The following is a 20,570-nucleotide window of genomic DNA, read 5'->3' on the forward strand; positions in this document are numbered from 1 at the left end:
CCTGCCCTCTCCCAGGCTGCTTCCCAGGTGTGCCAGGGAGGGGAGGCTGCTCTCAAGGAGGGGCGGGCAGCAGGCTGAGAACAAAACACGGCGTTTCGGCAGGTATTCATTCACCAGAGGCCTGTCCCTGCTCACACAGCGCTGCGTGAAGGGCCCGTAGGGTTGAGGCGCTCAGCGGGACCGGACGGCCAAGGGCCAGTAACGAAGATAGGAGCGGCTTTTCAGAGCAGAGAGAGTGAAGCGACTACCTGTTCAAGAGCCTTCAAGATGATGGAAGGATGCAAGGAGAAATATGTGCTCGTGGACGACGAATCCGACACGGAAGAGTATGACAAGAGCAAAGAGTCGCTGATCAAGTCTCCAGATGGGTGAGGTTTACTTACAGAATGAAGTTCCCCTGGGGTCGCGTGATGGTGCCGCTTAGAGGCCTGTATAAATAAAACATCGAGTCAGTGACGTAGCAAGGCAGGGTGCAGGGGGCCCTAATGCCAGAAAGGAGAACACCCTCCTCGTCCTACTGGCAGGTGTGTAGCAACATACAGACATGACCACGGTGCAGCGCCAAGACGCCCTCGGGTAGAAGTTTGCGCTTTATATATTTCTCATTCATTCATTCACCCCCTTAGGCCCTTGCCCCGGTACCGCTCCACCTGCTGCACCTACACCCTCCTGATTTGAATTATGCAGAATACTTTTGAAAAACATCTTCATAATCAGTTCCCGCCTGAAGTTTAGCAAAGCTAGGCTTGTCCAAAGGTTTCATGAACGATGTGACTGAATCACATTTGCTTAAAAGATACTGGGGCATATCATCAAGCACAGCGTTAAAATTATCGTCGTTTTATCAGCAGAAAACTGGCGCTAAATCGGCGATAATGGGCTTGATAATATGCCGTGGGCTTGATAATATGCCGTAGAGAATTCCAATAGAAGCCCATGTTGACACCAGATCATGGGCTTCTATGGGAATTCTCAAGGGCATATTATCAAGCCCATTATCGCCGCTTTAGCGGCAGTTTTCTGCCGCTAAAATGGCGATAATTTGACCGTCATTTCTTGTTAATATGCCTCACTGTTCGTTAGGTCAGTTCCTAATATATGAGCAAACGATGCTCGTGGGTGGCTGCTCCATATTCCACCCGTTCGGCAGTCTCCACTTTCACGTGATCAGGAGTCTGGCTGAACAGCTGCAGGCTGCAGCCTATGTTGCACATGGTCAGCGACTAGCTGCCGCCTCCCCCCCAAACAGGCACCCAACACCCAGAAACGTGGACACGAGACTTCTTTACTCTTTGGAAGGCGGGCGCTAGTCGCCCGGCCGTATTTATTAAGATATGAAATTAAAAAAGGTTTTAATTGCATGATCAACAATTTATACAAAAATCAGCAGGACATTAGTTACAAAATTATTGTCAACAAGTTTGAGAGCCTGACCTTAACAAAACTCTAATACATGTTGTTTCCTAACCGAGACTAACATCCTCATCTTGATTTTTGTACATTTCTGGCCATATGGCAAGGTCACTACCGGTGTCAGGTCCTACAAGCTGCGCCTCCCCTAGAGACGTGCGCATGCGCAGTGTTACCCCGGGAATTGCCCGGTCTACGCCCTGAACTCCATTTACCCACTAAAGGAGGGCCCTTACTCTGCGCCGGTGGCATCATGAGTCCACGCGCGCGGGGTGGCTACCAGCCTAAGGAAAGCGTGAACTACTCCTACCCGCGCTCCTTTGCTTTGCAGCATCCATTACCTTGCCCCTGGAGTTCTGGGAGTGGCCCGCAGGCCCCTCCCCCTGGGCGGGAACCTCCATAGGATGATGCCCGCCCCCTCAGACCTCAAATATGTGCTCACCGATAATGACCTTACCGCATGCCCCATACCTAATAAATACGACGACCTATGGAAAAAATTCTAAAGGACAGCTACACTGGCTAATAAATAACAGCATTATCGTACAGCTACAAAGGGAAAAAAGGCCTAAAGACACTTGGCATCCAAGAAAAAAGTACTTTACACATAATTCGCGAAAAAAGGGGGAAAAATTCCTAAACATACATCATCATCAAAATATACCGACAGATCCATTCCTATTACCATGTAATACATGTGGACAGTACCTTCGCAAACTTACCATTAAACCGGACATAAAGAATGCCACAAAACTTTGTTCTAAGGGATGGTGGGTGGGAAACAAAGAAGCCCCGAGCGCGGGGCACACGGTGCTGTGGGAGAGCGTCCAGGGACAAGGGGGTCTCCTGGGCGCTCCCCACCTCTTTATTCTCCAGGGGCCAGGCGGGGGGGCACGCCCCCCCCCCGGCCCGCCCCTCCTATAGCCCGCCCCCCCTGACCCGGACCTTTTACCTGGTATCCGGGTTAGGGAGGCCGCCGGCCAATCGGTGGTGGGTCGCGCCCCCCAGGGCCCGTCCCCACCACCGAGAGACAACAAAGGAGAATGGGGGGGAGACGGTCGCCGCGCCGCCATGCGTGCGGGGGGGCCGAGGGCCCCCCTTTTCACATGGTCAGCGACTAGCTGCCGCCTCCCCCCCAAACCGGCACCCAACACCCAGAAACGTGGACACGAGACTTCTTTACTCTTTGGAAGGCGGGCGCTAGTCGCCCGGCCGTATTTATTAAGATATGAAATTAAAAAAGGTTTTAATTGCATGATCAACAATTTGTACAAAAATCAGCAGGACATTAGTTACAAAATTATTGTCAACAAGTTTGAGAGCCTGACCTTAACAAAACTCTAATACATGTTGTTTCCTAACCGAGACTAACATCCTCATCTTGATTTTTGTACATTTCTGGCCATATGGCAAGGTCACTACCGGTGTCAGGTCCTACAAGCTGCGCCTCCCCTAGAGACGTGCGCATGCGCAGTGTTACCCCGGGAATTGCCCGGTCTACGCCCTGAACTCCATTTACCCACTAAAGGAGGGCCCTTACTCTGCGCCGGTGGCGTCATGAGTCCACGCGCGCGGGGTGGCTACCAGCCTAAGGAAAGCGTGAACTACTCCTACCCGCGCTCCTTTGCTTTGCAGCATCCATTACCTTGCCCCTGGAGTTCTGAGAGTGGCCTGCAGGCCCCTCCCCCTGGGCGGGAACCTCCATAAGATGATGCCCGCCCCCTCAGACCTCAAATATGTGCTCACCGATAATGACCTTACCGCCACAGGCCAGCATTGTTAACCGACGATCTGGCCTCCCCCTGCCTAGACCTACCCTAGAAAGTTCTCACTTTAGCCAAAACCTTCCAACCAGGCCCTGACATCAACAGACCACAGGCCCCTTCCTTCCTCCGTCAAATGGACTCCCCTCACCAGGCAGGACAAATACACCCATGTTGGATCATCTGGAACCGAGGGGGGCTTGAAATAATTTGTCCCACTGTGCGTTGATCCTCTTTATCGAGTGATTCAACGCCCTGACCGGGTCCTTGCCACCACGGGATAAGTTGAGACCCTACTACTGTGCCACCCGGGCAAGTCCTGAAGACCCACCCACAGTGGAGATGAACCCATCAATGAGTATTCGCCTCCCCAGATTGGCCAATTCAGTCCCCCCTAGGTGAAGTATCACCACTGACAGGGGGTCGGGCTGCTGAGCTAAAAGTCCCTGAAAGAAGTTCCTGAACTGACCATGGCACAGACCCACAAACCAACTCTTCCCTGTCCTGCGTCCAGCCTGTTGCTTGTGCTGGCACATTGTAGCTCCTCAACTTCTGGTGATGAGTTCCTCCCCTGCGTGGCAGCTTTGAGAAACTGCAAGAACCAGGAAAAGACCAAGAAAAACTTGGGTGACAAATTCCCACCTCCACCTTAGGGGATGGGTAGCACTTACACCTGCCCGCAATACTTGGGCCCTTGGTGTCCTCTTCCTCGACGTATGCTTCCCTTTAGACGTCCACCCGCTGCTGATGTTGCGGTGTGAAGCACTCCTCAGATATCCGCCATGGACCCAGCCGTGACTGACGTAAGCATCCCTTGTGCCGTCCACCAGCTGCAGCTGTTGTGATGTGGAGCACTCCAGGTATCCACCATGGACCCGGTCATACATAAATTGGGAAGATAGAGACACACCATTAGTGTTTCCGGCAATAACTGTTGTACACGCGTTAGACTTACATCACCATCAGTCGCTAAGTTTTCGATAATCTTAGTGCCCGATTACTACCCATAACCATGTCGACAGTAAGTGTTAAGCATAGCCTCAGTTTGTCTGTTTGCTAGTGCAGCATCTATGTCGTTAAGCATAGGATCAGCGCCACCCTAACCCTGTTAGGCTGTAAAATTGGCTTCCTATTTTCACAACCATTGTTACACAAGAAAGTTGTGCTGCAGGCGAGAACATCGCCTCTTAATCCTGGTTTTCTACCCACGTCTTTATGCCTAGGCTCTATGTGTAAGAAACAAGACAGTCTACTTAACAGTGCAGCATCACAGTCTTTAGCTAAAAGAATTAGCACAGCCCTAACTCCGCCAGGCCATACGCTGGCCCAAGGACCTTTTCCGCTCGCCACTTTGGCTCTTGGAAAATATCATCCCAGCCAACCGGACATGATCACATGCATCCACAGAACTAAGGGATTGCCGCAACTCGGCTCTCAGGCACCTTTTAGGTGTGACATCAGGGTGTGTATCATTATCAGGACCCCAAGTAGTCTTTCTAAAGGCTCTAGGCCCTGTCTCAATGCCGTTCGTGGTTCTCCCACCATATTATTAATATATGGCTTTGGTACACCCCTAGGGCTCAACGTATATGGTGCTAAATTACTGTGTGCTATATAAGTTTTCACACTGTAATTATTCGCCTCATAGGCTCACGTATATTGTGACAGTTTACTTGTGTGCTAACTAAGTTTACTGACTGAACTCAAGGGGTGTGTTTCTTACAGCTACATATATTTATTGTTATACACCTGTTCTTTTTCATTTACTCATTCATGAAATTAAAGACTGGTAAAACAAGCTGCTCTATCTTCCCTCAAGACTTAGCCTGAAGGCTGCACGCAGTACAGCTAACCCCAGGATAGCTTACCAATAATGTTAACTTCAACCTATCATCCATGAATGGTCGTTTGGACAGGTGCAGTGATTGGACTGGTGCAATGTCCCCCCTAGAATAGTGAACAGCACCTCCTATGGTTATTACCCCCACAATGGAATAAGTACATTGTTTGGCTTTCCGCTTTGGCTTGCACAGGAGAGTGGGACCTGGGAAACTTGCTTTCTCAGCCTCGTCAAGCCCTACCTTTAGATGTCGTTAATCCCCAGGTTGACCCCAAGAGAAGATGGTATCCCTATTCGCAAGTGATTCCATGATTGTTCTACCTATCACCTAGCAGACACCAATTATAGTCGTTCTATAGTGTCAAAATTTGACTTATGTCAATAGCTGTTCCTTGCGTAAGAGAAATCAGCAGCAACCATGGCTTGGATAAAGTATTGCCAGTGCCTAGAGGACATCAATGAAGCAGCCCAGGAATGTCAACATCCATCTGATTCTCCAGGTGAAATTTTTAATGTAACCCACGTAGCGTGAGCTCTAATTTAGACAATGAGTGTTCCCAAACTGAAATCATCAACTGAATGACCTGAAGTCTTGAGCGCCGACAGAGCACCTTTTGGATAACCCACAACCCATGGTGGGGCCCGTCCCATCAGGGAGCTGCGCCTGCCTTGTGAATTCTACTAAAAAGCACAACCCGAGCCTTTTTTTAAAAAGCCCAAGCTCCATATTGATGAATCCCCCCCAGCACGTGGATGCGATCCAGTTGGATACAGTGAATACTGCCGGTGCTAATTTAAGATAGAGTAAGTGCCACAGTTTTGGGCTGACTGGACTCTTAAAAGTTGAAAACCTGGGGCAGTGTTACTTGACCAAATTTGTGTTAGACTGGTTACTGGTGAGAGAAACTGTTAAGGTACAAGTCTAATTTCGGCTAGAAAGGCAGCAGCATGCCCCCCAATAACCTTAATGTATCCATATAACACAATAATATATCACAGCCCAGCTGCCTTGTTGTGACAGCACAGCCCCACTATTGCAGAGTGTCAAATCCTGTTTTATGTGCCCTTAGCCAATCCACATGATGACATTGCAAATTGCGTGAAATCTTGTCCTTTGGGATACAAAATCACATGAAGATGCAAATTTTTTGCAGCGGCCTGAAAACATTCAAGCAAGCTATATTTTTACCGTAATCATTCACCTGCATGCTCGAGAAAATTATTAAACATGTTACCTTAATATGTCATATTATGATATTCATAGATATTGATCTAGTATGTCTCCGAAGCTCAACATTGGTGTGACATTTCAGATCATTCAGAAACATTTTCTTTAAAAATGCAGTAAACCGTAATTTACTCAAAGTTGCAAAAGTTAAATGTTCAACCAAATTAAATTGAAGTATTCCGCAGTAAACAATATTTCCAGCTAGAAACTTGAATTATAACTTGCGTCAAAAAGAGTTGAATTGACTATTGTTAGTCCATCATTTGTATGGCAGATACTTAGTAAGTTTTGCCAATTTAACATAGATATTGCTTTTATGTGCATCGTGTTCTATTGTTAAACATCTGATCGTTCCAAACTGTATATTCCATACAATCTGATCTGTGATTATAATCGTAGCAGTGCGCACAGAAATGTCATTGTGAGTAATTCCTTTCTAGTGTATTAACGTTGGTCTGGAGTGAAACCAAATCTTCCCTCCATTTAGTTTTATACGAGAAATCCAGACATTCATCTACAAAATGGGGGTGCATCACTCTGCCTCCCTGCCACAGAAAATACCAACATAAGCCCAGCCCTGGACAAAATGTACACAGATCACAAAATTAAGCTCAGGCATACAAGTATAAAAACCCAAATGACTCACTGTGAACAAACAGTGTTAACTTTTAACAAATTTACATCCTGAAACTCTATGTGTAACGACCGTAGTGTGATGATCAGACACAAAAGCAGGAATCCGGTGTATTACGACCCCACAGACACGCTGGGCTGGCACCAATAAATTCTGTTACGTTACACAGGAGGTAGGGTTGTTTCCCGAACTCCGCGATCCAAGCGGATTGGCGGAGTAATAAAAACTTTGCAAGCTCAGCTAGATGAGCGGGGTTCACCGCCCACCCTTACTTAACATATGTGGAACTCTCAAGAGACATTTTGAAAAGAATGGCGAACCCCTGGCTAGTACTACTCCCAATCACTTTCAAAGTTCCGAAGCGCCACTGATCTTTACTGCATCCCAAAGTATTTCTATCAAATTGGCATAATCAACATTTTTGTTAGCCAGCTTTAGTTTGTTAAACTACACTTTTCGGACATGCATGGGTAAAGGCAGCACATTTAGGTGTCAGTGCAAACCATTTAACTTGTGCTGAAGGCACTGATTTAAAATTGTGTAGAACAAATACATTTCCATTCTTGCAAATGGCAACGTTATTGTGGAGCGGAGGCTGCATGATTAAGGATTAATCAAATGCTTCATTAATTAGAAATGGAACAACCAGTAGAAAGCCTCAATAGGGGCTCAGCAATAAAAAAGAGGTTACAGTGCTACGCTGATGGACTATTCTAGGCTTTATCGCGCTCCCCGTTCAATCCCCTGTTCAGAAAAACATGACCTTCTCTGCCGTGCTGTCTGCCAGTAACCTCTACTGTTCAGTATGCAGGTAAAACAAAACAGCGGCCTACACAGACATTATTCAGACGAAGACAGATACACCCACAATTTCAGCTATGCGGGGAGAAGTGATACCTAAGGACAATTGTTATGTTTCTTCAATACATCTGATTTGGTCTGAGAAAGAACTATCACACCAGAAAACAGTTACTTCCTGAACGTGGACCCTCGCCTACTTAAATATTGACTGAGCCTTAATGAGCGCCGCGCAGCCCCTGCCTCCTGGTGTCGAGCACTTTAGGGGCCTGTAAAACAGCGTGCGCTCCCCATTTATCTCTGAGCACTTTAGGGGCCTGTAAAACAGCGTGCGCTCCACATTTATCCCTGAGCACTTTAGGGGCCTGTAGCATTCACGATACCTTGAAGTAATAATAAGAACCCAAACGTGGGTCATGACAGCTGCGTTGATTAATAAATAGAGTGAAACACCTGCATTAAGCAAGCATTCACAATACCTTGAAATAATCATAAGTATCCAAACGTGGGTCCTGAAAGCTGCGTTGATTAGTAAACAGAGCGAAACACCTGCATTCAGCGAGCATTCACAATACCTTGAAGTAATCATAAGTATCCAAACGTGGGTCCTGAAAGCTGCGTTAAAACGGCAAATTTCGAATGTTACCCATTTCACTTGCTTCCTTTCAATTTAATTACCTCCGTTCCGCCTGCAGCAGCCATGCACTGCCCGTCCAGCCGCCCACCGGCGATGCTCATCCGGTGTTTCTTCCTGGGCCCTGTCCCTGGTCCGAGTTGCCCGTCCTGCCGCCTCCTTTGTTCCAAATCCCTTGATCGCCCCCAGGGAGAACCGTCCAGCCGTCCTGGCTATCAACCCTGCAGGGAAACAAAAAGGAGACAATTACTCCGCCCCGAGCGCGGGGACCGTGGCAGTCGCGGTAAGGCTCTGCCCATCCTACGGGTCTCCGGAGAATTTCAACTTTCTCGGGGTCTCACTCCAACCCCCACCTCGCACGCCCGGAGACAAAGAAAAACAAAGAAGCGGCTGGCTCCACGCGGCCGGCTCCCGGAACAGCTTGCCTGAAAAAGAAAGGGGGAAAACAAATTAAAAAACAAAGAAGCCCCGAGCGCGGGGCACACGGTGCTGTGGGAGAGCGTCCAGGGACAAGGGGGTCTCCTGGGCGCTCCCCACCTCTTTATTCTCCAGGGGCCAGGCGGGGGGGGCACGCCCCCCCCCCCGGCCCGCCCCTCCTATAGCCCGCCCCCCCTGACCCGGACCTTTTACCTGGTATCCGGGTCAGGGAGGCCGCCGGCCAATCGGTGGTGGGTCGCGCCCCCCAGGGCCCGTCCCCACCACCGAGAGACAACAAAGGAGAATGGGGGGGAGACGGTCGCCGCGCCGCCATGCGTGCGGGGGGGCCGAGGGCCCCCCCTTTTCATTCAGTGTGGTCCCTTTACTGCACCACAGAGTGCACTCCATTGGCCCACACGTCGGATGAGCGAAAGTGGCGATGGGTGGCACTGTCTCCCACACATCGCATAGGTGTACTTCTCTGCTCTACTAAGCGCCCCAGGAATGTGGCATCGAACGCGTGTTTTGACCTTTGCCACTGAGACAGATGTAAATGTAAATGCCAATTAATCACTTTTAAGGGTCGAAGATGTGTCGCATTCAAATAGCTGTTTGCGCAGGATCTCACTTATTAGCGCTGGGATGTTTTTTGCACTTGATGAATACCAGGTGTGCTGACGTTCGCGCTCTTCTCAAATTTCGACAGGCTGGATTTTAATGGAGTGGGAAAGGCCTGTTATTTATCGGAACATGCAGAGTTTGACCAAAAGCGCCAAAATGTCTATGTTATTCCCCAAAAAGTCAGAATAGGCAATACATTGCAAACACCTTGGTTTTGGACTTTTATTGTGTGTGATAAGTATTACTTCCAACATAGCTTGCTTATACATAATCAAGCCCTCTAAGGCACGTGCTTTGTCCTAACCAGAACAAATTAGTTTCTCAATTCAATTAAAAAAATCTTTATTTCGTTGCATTGCAACATAAAAGATATACAATGATTCATAATAAAAGAAAATTCATTATACCATGCCAAATAAACCAGTAATCAATGCTAAGTGTCATCTTTTTAGGACAATCTATCAAGGTCAAGAATTATCACAGTATTTAATAAATAGTTTAAAAAAACATTATACAATTGTTAAAACGACATTAAATCAAGTCAACATTTATAACATCCAGGGCATAGAATTTTAAAATTACAACCTATAAAGCTAAAAACATAATATGTGGTTTGAACAGGTCCAAATTGAGTACAATTTAAAAGGGAAGAGACATTTTTACTCTAATAAAATTTACAGCCAGAAGAAATCTACTAATTCCAAACACAATAGCTTGGCTTGTATCTGTTTTTAAAATTCTGCCAGCTTCTTTGTGGGAACTAGAGCCAATAATATAACATAATGGCTTTATCCATTTTTTCCTAGGTATACTGTAACTAGGACAAAAGAACAATATGTGTAAATCATCTTCCCTTATATTATTGGAACATAAAGTGCAGTAATCGCTGTTTATCTTCCCCCAGTGTTTATCTGTGACTTTGGTTCTCAGTATCACATATCTGAATTTTAGGTACAGAGTTTTAGCCAGCGGCGGCTGGACCTCATCAAGAAATGTTTCAAAACACGCCACGTTTTTGACCATTAAGAATGTTTCGGTTAATGGGCCGTGAGTCCTAACATACGCAGAATCATGGCTTGCATAAGACCAAAAGGATAACTTAACAATTTTCTTGGAAGCCATAATTAAGGACTCCGGCTCACTCCAAAAGTGTGCTAGTCCTAATTTGGATAACCACACTCTTACATGCTTAAACCAATAAATTCGATTACCACTATCTAGGTCCAGAACTTCTTTCAACCCTCTTTTATAATCGATCAATTCGGGTGCTGTCCATAATCTAACCCATAATAATAGTGGTCTCAACATTGCATGATGGTCAGTGTGCTTGATGTTTAGGTCTAAAAATAATGGTACCAGTGGGGTGTTAATGGGAACTTTTAGTAGTCCCCTGATAAACTTATTTTCCAGTGTTTCAAATGTCTTCTTACAAACTGGTCCCCAGAGTTCCGCCCCGTACAAGACAGCTGATTGGACCTTATACCTAAAAATCTCTATTGCTGGGGTTACTGCCTTGTTCACGCACTTATTGTGTCTTTTTAATATTGGGAGACAATTTTGTTTAAACACTATTTTAGATTTTTCTAGCTGAGATCTCCATCCCATGGTTGAATCTAATAATACTCCTAAGTATGTGAAGCTCTGTTCATAGTCAAGCTTATGACCATTTAACATTAGATATTTTTAAAAACTTTGTGGGGGCTTAGTGCCATATATTTGGGTTTTTTTGTGTTGATCTCTAGGCCTTTTAAGGTACAATATTGCTGGAACCTGTCTAGTAGAATCTGAAGTCCCCATGGAGTCTGTGAAATGAGGATCGTGTCGTCCGCAAAGAGAAGGGACGGTACACGTTCCCCTCCCAATCAAGGCGAATCATTGTCACAGTCCTCCATATAAACCGCAATATCATTAACAAAAAGGGAAAAGAGTGTGGGAGCGAGTACGCATCCCTGGCGTACTCCCCTTTTTATTGGGATTGGGTCTGTAAGTTCCCCGTTAGGGCCCCACCTGACCTTAGCATAGTTTTCCTGGTGAAGGCCCATCACCAGCTTTAAGAGTTCCCCGGAAAGTCCCTGTTGTTCCAAGGATTTCCAGAGCAGGTCACGGGGAATTAGGTCAAATGCTGCTCGTAAATCTACAAAGGTCACATACAAGTGGCCCTTGCGGATGATAACATATTTTCAATACAGGCAGCATAACCTTAGAACCTGATCTATGGTCCCAGTTTTTTCTCTGAACCCTGCCTGATATTTTGATAAAACTAATTTTTCGTCTAACCACGTATTGATACGATTTAATATATGCCTGGCATATATTTTTTGACTAATGGGACGATAATTGTCTGGATCGCCTCTATCCCCCTTTTTAAAAATAGTGATAATTTCTGCACCATCCCAAGTTTCTGGCATATGATCACCAGCCGCAATAGCATTGAATAAATGGTTCAGATATGGTGCCCAGACATCTATGTTATGCAAATAAAGATCACCTGGAATTTTATCAAGTCCAGGTGCCTTCCCTTGTTTGACTGTAGCAATTGCTAACTCAGTTTCGTGTAAATCAAAGACAACCAGTGGGTGTGAGTTCGCTGGCTGAAGAGAGAATGATTCTTCCGCCTGAGCAACCTCGCTTGTTTTAGCTGCGTACAAGTTGGTAAAATGTTTTACCCACGTTGCCTCATCTAAAAAGACCTCTCTTGAGCCTTTCTCGCGTTTGTTTCCCTTGGCCACTAACTCCCAAAAGTGCCTTTGATCATTAGTTTTTGCTGCTTGTAACATACTGGACCATATTCCATCGTCCCAAGAGGTTTTTGCTTTTGCCAATATTATATTATATAATTTCCTTTTGTCTTTAATTTCTGCGGAACTTTTTCTTTTAATTGCCTCAATCAAAGCAGTTTTGGCAACACGGCATTCTTTGTTATACCATGGTTTCCCAACTGGTTTAGCATTTACAATACCAGTCCCTTTTTTTAGTTTTTTTGTTAAAAGGACTAGTAATTGGCTGAAAAAGGATTTGTGTAAATTGATGAATTCCCCAGGTTCACTTCCAGACGGACAGTAGGATTCAAATGTATTTGCCAAAGTGCAATAGATATTAGATAAGAGATCCTCCCTTTCCAATATGTATGCCCATTTAACAGCCCTTCTGTTATTGCTAACAATAATGTTGTCTGGTATTGGTAGCTGTACATTTATAACACCACCCTCTAAGTTACCCTGCCCCTTTAGTAAATTTTTAAGAAAGCTGGTTTCAAGGGGGTAGTGGTCACTATCAGATCTCTCAGTAACTTTTAAATCAACTGTATATTGCCACGAGTCAAACGAAACAATAACATAGTCAAGATTACTTTTATAATTTCACCTATTAAAGGTGGGTGCTTTCAGGCTATCAGAAGGCATGCGCCCATTGCAAGCCCTCAGGCCATAACTTGTGAGCAACCTAGTGATCTGAAGGGCTAGTGTGGTCCCGGTAACAGTTCCTTTATCAGTCAGAAGTGGTATCCCGTTGGCCACGTCCTCGTCTTCATACAGGTTGACCATGCCCGAGATCGGTTCAAAGTTACAGTTCATATCCCCACATAAGATTACACTTGCGTCAGGCTCTAGGGTGCCCATAAAACTCTCCAATTTTTCGATACATGGCGACACCTTATAGGTTGGATGAGGACTGTTATACACGTTTATGAGGTTAATCACTCTTTTGTCCTCTGTAGTTTTTTCCAAACCTAATATTCCTAAGGAATCAGTGTTTAAGATCTTTATACCGATATTAATAGAAACACTGATCCATATTATTAGGCCTCCTGCAGCTCTGCCTCTTGGTGAAGGGACAGCCTCTATTTGGTATGTTTTGTATCCCACTCTATGGACCTGATTCGTGGACCATGTCTCCTGAAGCACGCAGATATCGAAGGTGTTCATGTATCTATTCCAATCTGGGTCACATATTTTTGCACGCACCCCCGCCACATTCCATGTGACTAATGTAATCAGGGGATGCCCTTCCTTTGACCCGCTATTACCAACTATTGTAAGTGAAGACAAACTGCAATTGGTTCCGCCACCAATTACAGTAACAGAATTGACTGGCCTCGGGGATTTACCTCCTTCTTCCTCCATAGCTCCATCAGTATTATGGTTTGCACCACCATTAGCTACCTCCCTGTTCCTTAAACTTCAATCACATTCATCCAAACCACCGAAGACATTAAACCTGTTCGATGTCTCCAGTGGCGTGAATGGGATGATGTGAGATGTTCTTCTATATTCACTTGTATTACATCTTGGGGGTATGGTGTTCCACCCAGGTAAGACAGGGGCAGATACTGGATGGTACATATGAACAAGGTTCCTAGCAGGCTCCTGGTTGAGAAAAGAGTGATAATCCAAGAGAGCATTGCTAGTTACCGGTTTATTTGGAAATACTATGGATCTTGGATAAAAGTAAGTCAGTGGACGGGGTATGATACAACTGTTTTCATTACCATGTGGCCAGGATAGTATATATTGTACCGCATTTTTGTCTCTGAAATTCACCACAACCACGTCTCCCCCTATGTCCTTCGGTCTTCCTCCTAACCAAGGCAACCGTCGTACGTGGATTATTTCACCATTAATATTGCTGGCCTTTGGTCTATGTAAAATTAACCAATGCATTATTTTGTTTTTAAGTTGGAGAAAACCTTCCCGCTTGTTTCCAGACAGTGCTGGTACCCCAGTGAGTACCACCACATAGGGAACAGCTTCTGGTGGAAGTTCTGTGGGTGGTCTCCTGCCTTGGACCCCTCTTATATGTCTGGCTTCTTCCCCTTCCATTCTAGGTAGCCCATTTAATGAGTTACCCAATTCCCTTGCTTGATTGTTGTTAACAGGGATATCAGAAGTATAGTTCGAAGCTACAGGTAAAATTTATTTAACTATTTGACTCTGGTTTGGTTTGGGTAGTGTGCCTGTGGGCTGGTTTTTAGTTGCAGCTGGAGTGGCTATTTTCAAATTATGACAAGGAGTGGTGGTGGTAGATGTTGCCACTGCTACATTCGTTGTAGTAACATGGGTCGAAGTAGAGGGTCTGCTGGGGATCGGTACAATTAATGGACCCTTGTTTCCTAAGGCCCTAGCCGATTTATCATGTATGACCAGGTCCGCTTCTATTTTCTCTAGTCTTGTCTCCACTCTTTTTAATCTTTCAATTATGGCTAATGTATAACTCCTTACAATTTGTTCTATACTATCTAGTAAATTACTAGTGGGAGTAGGTAGGGACTCTTCAACATTTATGGCATGTTCAATATTGTGCTTAGTGGCCAAATGTGGTGTCGGTAATAAGAGAGCTGAAGGGTCTAACACTGACTCTGCAGCTCCCTTCACAGCCATAGTTTCCGTTACTTCAATGGTAGTGGGAGTAGACTTTTTCCCAAATTCAGAGTGACTTAGTTTGGGCTTTGTTGGGTCCAGTCTTTTGCGTCTCTTTTTGGTTGGCGGTGGGCCATGGATTTTATATGGCATTGGTCGCATTGTTTTTCCTCTTACTATCTTCCCGGGCCTTGGTGTTGGTGAAATCATTACTTTTGTTGCATCGTGAGTACTAGAAGAATCAAGGGGGGCAGGTACTGAATCTGTGTGCGTTGAATCAATGGAGGGTGCTAAACATTCCCTTAACAATATGGGCACACTGGCCTCAATTAATGTGGCATCCATAGTGTCAGCACAAAAATCATTAGCTGTTGTGACATCAGGAATTGGTTCAGATAATGCCCTATTCTTGATCCGTTCTATGGAACGGCGGCGGTCGTCCCGGCGTTCTGCTAAGGATAGAACTCTGGTACTTTCGAAGGCAGTTTTAGTAAAATAATTGTCAAGAGTACCATTCAACAAAACCCCTAATTTGTCCGGGGCAATAGTTGAAGGTGGTGTATTCATGATAACTGACATTACCAACAGTAGCTCCTGAAATACGAAGGATTTACAATCTTACATGAATGGTGTCCCACAACCAGGGGGACTGGCCCAGTCCAGTCTCTTCAGGCCTCTTAGGGCCACAGAGGGCCCGCCCTTTGCCCGGGCTTCGCCCGGGCGTCCCGCGAGGGAGTGGTGACGTTGTTTATATGCGCCTCCTGGCGCTTGCAGGTATCGCGAACCCCAGCAGGGCTGCTGGGAAATGCAGTCCAGCCCCTCGCCGGTCTCCACTCGGCGGCTCCCGCTTAGGTTGACAAAAAGCGGCAGAGCGGCGGGAGACTGGCGGGCGGGTTCACAAAAAGCTGCAAGGGACACTGTAGATTACTGGGAGCAGGTGGCAACACGAGCAGCAGTTCGGTGCTTCGGCAAACAGGAAGGAGGTAACCCACTTACAGCAGTGGTGACGTTGTTTATATGCGCCTCCTGGCGCTTGCAGGTATCGCGAACCCCAGCAGGGCTGCTGGGAAATGCAGTCCAGCCCCTCGCCGGTCTCCACTCGGCGGCTCCCGCTTAGGTTGACAAAAAGCAGCAGAGCGGCGGGAGACTGGCGGGCGGGTTCACAAAAAGCTGCAAGGGACACTGTAGATTACTGGGAGCAGGTGGCAACACGAGCAGCAGTTCGGTGCTTCGGCAAACTGTAGTGTAGTTCCTATCTTCCCAATAGGCTCTGCGCATTGGAATAATACCTACAGCAGTAAAGGCCTAGGCCAGACGTTAACTAGGTCTACTACTGTCGATACTAGACTTAAGTTTTGGGTTTGCCAGCGTAGCTCAGAGTTCGCTAGAAACTTTCTCGAATGTTCAAGGAGGAATTAACTTCCCTGATTAGACAAGAAGGGATTTAGTTTCTGACAACCATAGAACATGACAACTTTGCTCTCCCCTAATCAAGAGTCAATCTCGAGAGTCGTGTGAACAAAAGGCAAATTATTTTACTCAGTCAGTACGTGCATTCTTGGTCTCATCAGAATGTAGAGAAAAGGAAGAGACGGGCGTGTTCAATAAAAAGGTGTTATTTATTGATCAGTCTCTTTTCTCATACAAGAGAAATGGATCGATATTATTGCAATACTTATGGTTAAGTAAAGTGCATACATTAAAAGCAATAGTATAAAATAATACTGTAAAAACATTGATATGGTTTCTAAGCCATAAGATGTTTTAAAATGAATAAAATATATTACATACACATATACATTTGACTAAACGTACTCAACTGGTGTTTCTAGATACGCCTACCCCGTGTACCTGACCTAAGTCTAATACGTGGGCGGGAATAGAAAGTTACAGTTTAAGTTAAGTTTGTTTTTGCCAAGTGAATAACTAAAGAATTCTCTGTGAGGGGTTATTCAGTTCTGTACCTGGAAGTTAGGATGAATGAGGAATGGTATCTCTCTCTCTGGTCTCGATATTCCAGGCTGCCTGCGAGGGCTGCCCAGAAACGCCGGTGCTGGATTCTCGGCAGGAGAAAGCAGCGCGTCTCTCAGCGCGTCAGAAAGGCGGGGCTGCTGCCAGCGGGGTCTGCTCTGCTCTCGGCTTCGGCAAGTGTGGCTGCTCCGTCTCGTCACCACGCGTGTGTTTGCATATGGCAAGATCGGTAATATTTATACCTTTAAGGTGCCGAGATTGACGTAAGGATGGAAATAGATACGTCAATAAAGATGTCATACGATTTGCTCGTTAGCACATTCTTTACTAAAGTTCTCGGTGAAATCAAAACAATGGCCGCAGGGTTTTGCCCAGGTTGTCATAGGTTTGATTTGTTATGAGAACTCCGTATGCCTTATCAGGGGCTGGAGGAATATCGCTTGTCTAATTAGATCGCAAGCGTTATGACCTAATCAGATAACACGTTCCTGTGCCGTAGTGTGACTGCGTCAGATAACGGTATCTGCATCATGGGGAATTTCTGCCTCATGGGCTGACTGCTAGTTAACTTGTTGGTTTGTTTAACTAGAATAGGGTCAGGAATAGGGGGATCGATTCAGAACCGATAGGAATACATGACACCCACTCCACGCTAACTATGGACATATTTACTAATCTAGGCATAGTATAACATAGTACAACATACTATAGAGTAGTGTGTATACCTTACCACCCCAAAATACATAAATGCATTTTGAAACTTTCAAATATACTGAAAAATTGCAGGCATATATATTGTATGCACTCAAGCTGTAGAAAAATGCCAAAGTAATCGCATTTGTATACATTATTGCTTATTTGGTATATGAGAATTACACATGAAATGATTTCTTACAGAAAAAAGTTTCGAGACCATTCCATCACAGAATAAAATATCTTTATGAACATGCCAGCGGGCAGCTAATGTCTATAAGCTATCTAAAATTTAGAAACCTTAGTTCTCTAAGAATAGTTCTTACTTTAAGCAGAAGATAGTGTCCCGAAAAATATGCAAAAATATTTGGGGCTGCTGAAAAAACTGCTGTCCGTGAACTGGAGCGAAAATGTTCATGTGACTTTATTTTTAAAGTTGAAGGCCGAATTCAGGGAACGCCGTGTGCGAGCTTGCTCAAAAGTCTCTATTTCTGTTCTGGTGAGAACATCATATCATTCAGGCTTTCGAAAAAACTGTCAACAGCTTCCTGGGAAAGTTCCACTAACTCGGAAATAGGTGTAATCATGCATTCTTGCGCATGATTGTCTCCATTGACATTCTGATTTGCATTACTGACAGAAGGTCGTACCTGTTCGATGCTGCTTTCATCTTGAACTTCACTACCCATCAATCGTAGTGGTGAAGCTTCCACGAATGCCGTCATCAGGATTGGTAGCCTTTGAGGGCAGCACAAAGCATGAACCTTGATCGGGCTCAACAATGTTTCTGCATCCATCGGCGCATCCGATTGTAGCGTCAGACAGGTGTCTAACACGCATTCTTCTCCGCATAGCAGACACCTCAATACAGGTAAAACACATCTTTGCCACATTGGTCGAAATGATACAAACCAAGTCATGTTCAGGTCTCTAAGCCGGGAAAGTCCCAGGATTTTTGATATCCGGTCCCGGTATCCAATGGCTAGGATTGTTTCTTCCCTTGTCGCAAGAGTTTTGTCTGTGACATGGGTTGCCATAACGAAAAATAAGGACTAAGAATAGGATTCCTGCAATTAGTCCCAGGATCAGGGGAAGTCCGCCAAAAATCGAATGGACGAAATCTGGAAAAATACCCAGTATGGCTTTGAATGGTGTTAATGCCATCGAAAATACTGTCTTAAATACATTTGAGACCCCAGTGGTATCAGAAATATTTAAGATTTCATTTAGGATTTCCGCGAAATGTACGGGGGAATTAGTTGATAATAATGTATGTATCTCTGCAGTCGTCCTTGCGACTTGTAGATCATACGTTTCTTTTGATGACGAGAGCCTGGTAGGCGTCTGAAGAAGGACTGTTTTCATTCTGCTTAAAGTATCTATTCGAATAGAAGTAATTTTCAAATCGGGCCATGCCCTTGCCTCCCTGTCTGGGAAGGAGCTGGGGAACAATGAGCGTCCACAGCACTTGACCTTCGCAGTCGTAGTGACTAGATAAGGAGTCCCGGGCATAAGACTACAACATCTGCGGTCTACAATAAGAATGTAACTCCCATTATAGAGTCTTTGAAAGAATGGTTCTATTTCAGTTGCAGGTGCGCCTTGCTGGTGACATGAAAGGTTGTATGAATTCCCTTCACAGGCTCCATGCAAACTAATTCCGTTACACAGAAGTGTGCCACTTAGTGACATCGCACAATTGTTGCCACTAAGAAACACTTTCTGTCCTTTATTACTGACACATGCATGTGAATAGGGCAGGTTCCAAGTTGTTTTAAGGTACCCCTTTCCCATTTTCTCGTACATGCCAGCCTGTATATATTTTTGGCAGTATTGAAACCTGAAGGTTGAGATTGGAATATTTATGATTCTGTGTATTATCCATTCACTGACAGGTCGTTCTGACATTGTCATTGGTAATCTTTCTAGTTTTTCCATGCTCAAGATTGTATAATCAGCACCCTTTTGCGCCATACCGATTTGTCTATCAGTAAGGTTAAAGATTTGGAATAGTGACGTTGTGTTGATTAAACGCCAAGGCACATAGCCTGAATGCAGATTTTGTAACGTCCAGCCAAGCTGTACAATAGAACGCAATTGTGACTGACCGTGTTGTAATAACAGTAAGTCTTGCGATAATATATCGATTGCTGTCGACACAATGCTGTCCAATGAAAAGATTCTGGAGGACAGAGTCATTAACCACTACAGAAAGTGATTTTTCCAAATTAATACGGTCAATTTCCCGTATTCTTTCTGCTGTTTCAATTTGATTAACCTTCCAGGCCTCATTGTATGCTGCATATACAGAGGCTGCTATGAAACGCTTTTGACGCTGTTTGCATGGTCCCAAAGTGAAATCACGCAAGTCAGCACCATCAGTAAGTAAAGTTAGGTGTTGCTTAATTTCTGCCAGTGTGGAAGTTTGTAGCCATTGAAGGCATAATTTGCCCACACTGTAGGTGGTTATTATCCCTGGGTGATGTCTTTGAGGATATCTAGGGTCTGGCCTGTTCATTTTGAAACCTTGTGTTTTGTTCAGGAATCTGTCTTGACAGTTATTAGTATCTGTGGGCCAGATCAAAATCTTTGATTTTGGCTAAGCCAAGACAGGTGGTTTGTTGAACAGTGTCATTTAAAAATATCATTTGTTCTGGGATCATGCAGGCTCTAAACAAAGCTTCTATACCCTGTACTTGCCATTCTTTTGTACCCCAAACACTTTTCAATTCAACATTTTTGTCCCAATAATCAAATCCAAAAGTATTCATTTGTTCAAAAAATGAGTCTGAATATAACAATTTTGTGTTGGTTATCATGGTTTTGGTTCCTGTCTTGTTTGACAATTTAAAATAAAATGTCTCAGCATTACTTGTGTTAAAACCTGAAAAATATGAATATTTGTCGTAAACGGTTCTTGAGCTCCCTTTTGGAGGTGTTGCACAATGTTCCCATTGATTATAATTTAAAACATTTCCAGGTTGTGCAGATCTATGTAAAAAGTGATTACCATAGTGGTTATAGCAATACATACTGTCATAATTTGTAGAACCCTGCAAATAATCATGTTTGGTAAATTTAGCAGACATTACTAAGTCAGACATCATATTATTAATGCTTTCGAAGTCCCAATCATCAGCAAATGAGTTTGGTTTTGCAAAGTCACTCAAGGAGATCTTAATTTGGTGTGGATATTTCAGGATCTCG

The 20,570-nt window shown here is 44.8% G+C and overlaps 1 protein-coding gene across 1 annotated transcript in view; it reads left to right on the top strand.

Annotated features, from left to right (window-relative positions):
* Nucleotides 1-230: 230 nt before the first annotated feature.
* Nucleotides 231-20,570, top strand: part of LOC144818908 (uncharacterized) — a 322,331-nt gene continuing 301,991 nt past the window's right edge. Inside the window, exon 1 of the mRNA XM_078676776.1 lies at nt 231-368. Coding sequence (XP_078532902.1) covers nt 268-368 — 101 coding nt within the window. The 5' untranslated portion in view covers nt 231-267. The remainder of the gene's footprint in view (nt 369-20,570) is intronic.

This window comes from Lissotriton helveticus, chromosome 2_1 (genome assembly GCF_964261635.1).
Source record: "Lissotriton helveticus chromosome 2_1, aLisHel1.1, whole genome shotgun sequence".
NCBI lineage: Eukaryota > Metazoa > Chordata > Amphibia > Caudata > Salamandridae > Lissotriton > Lissotriton helveticus.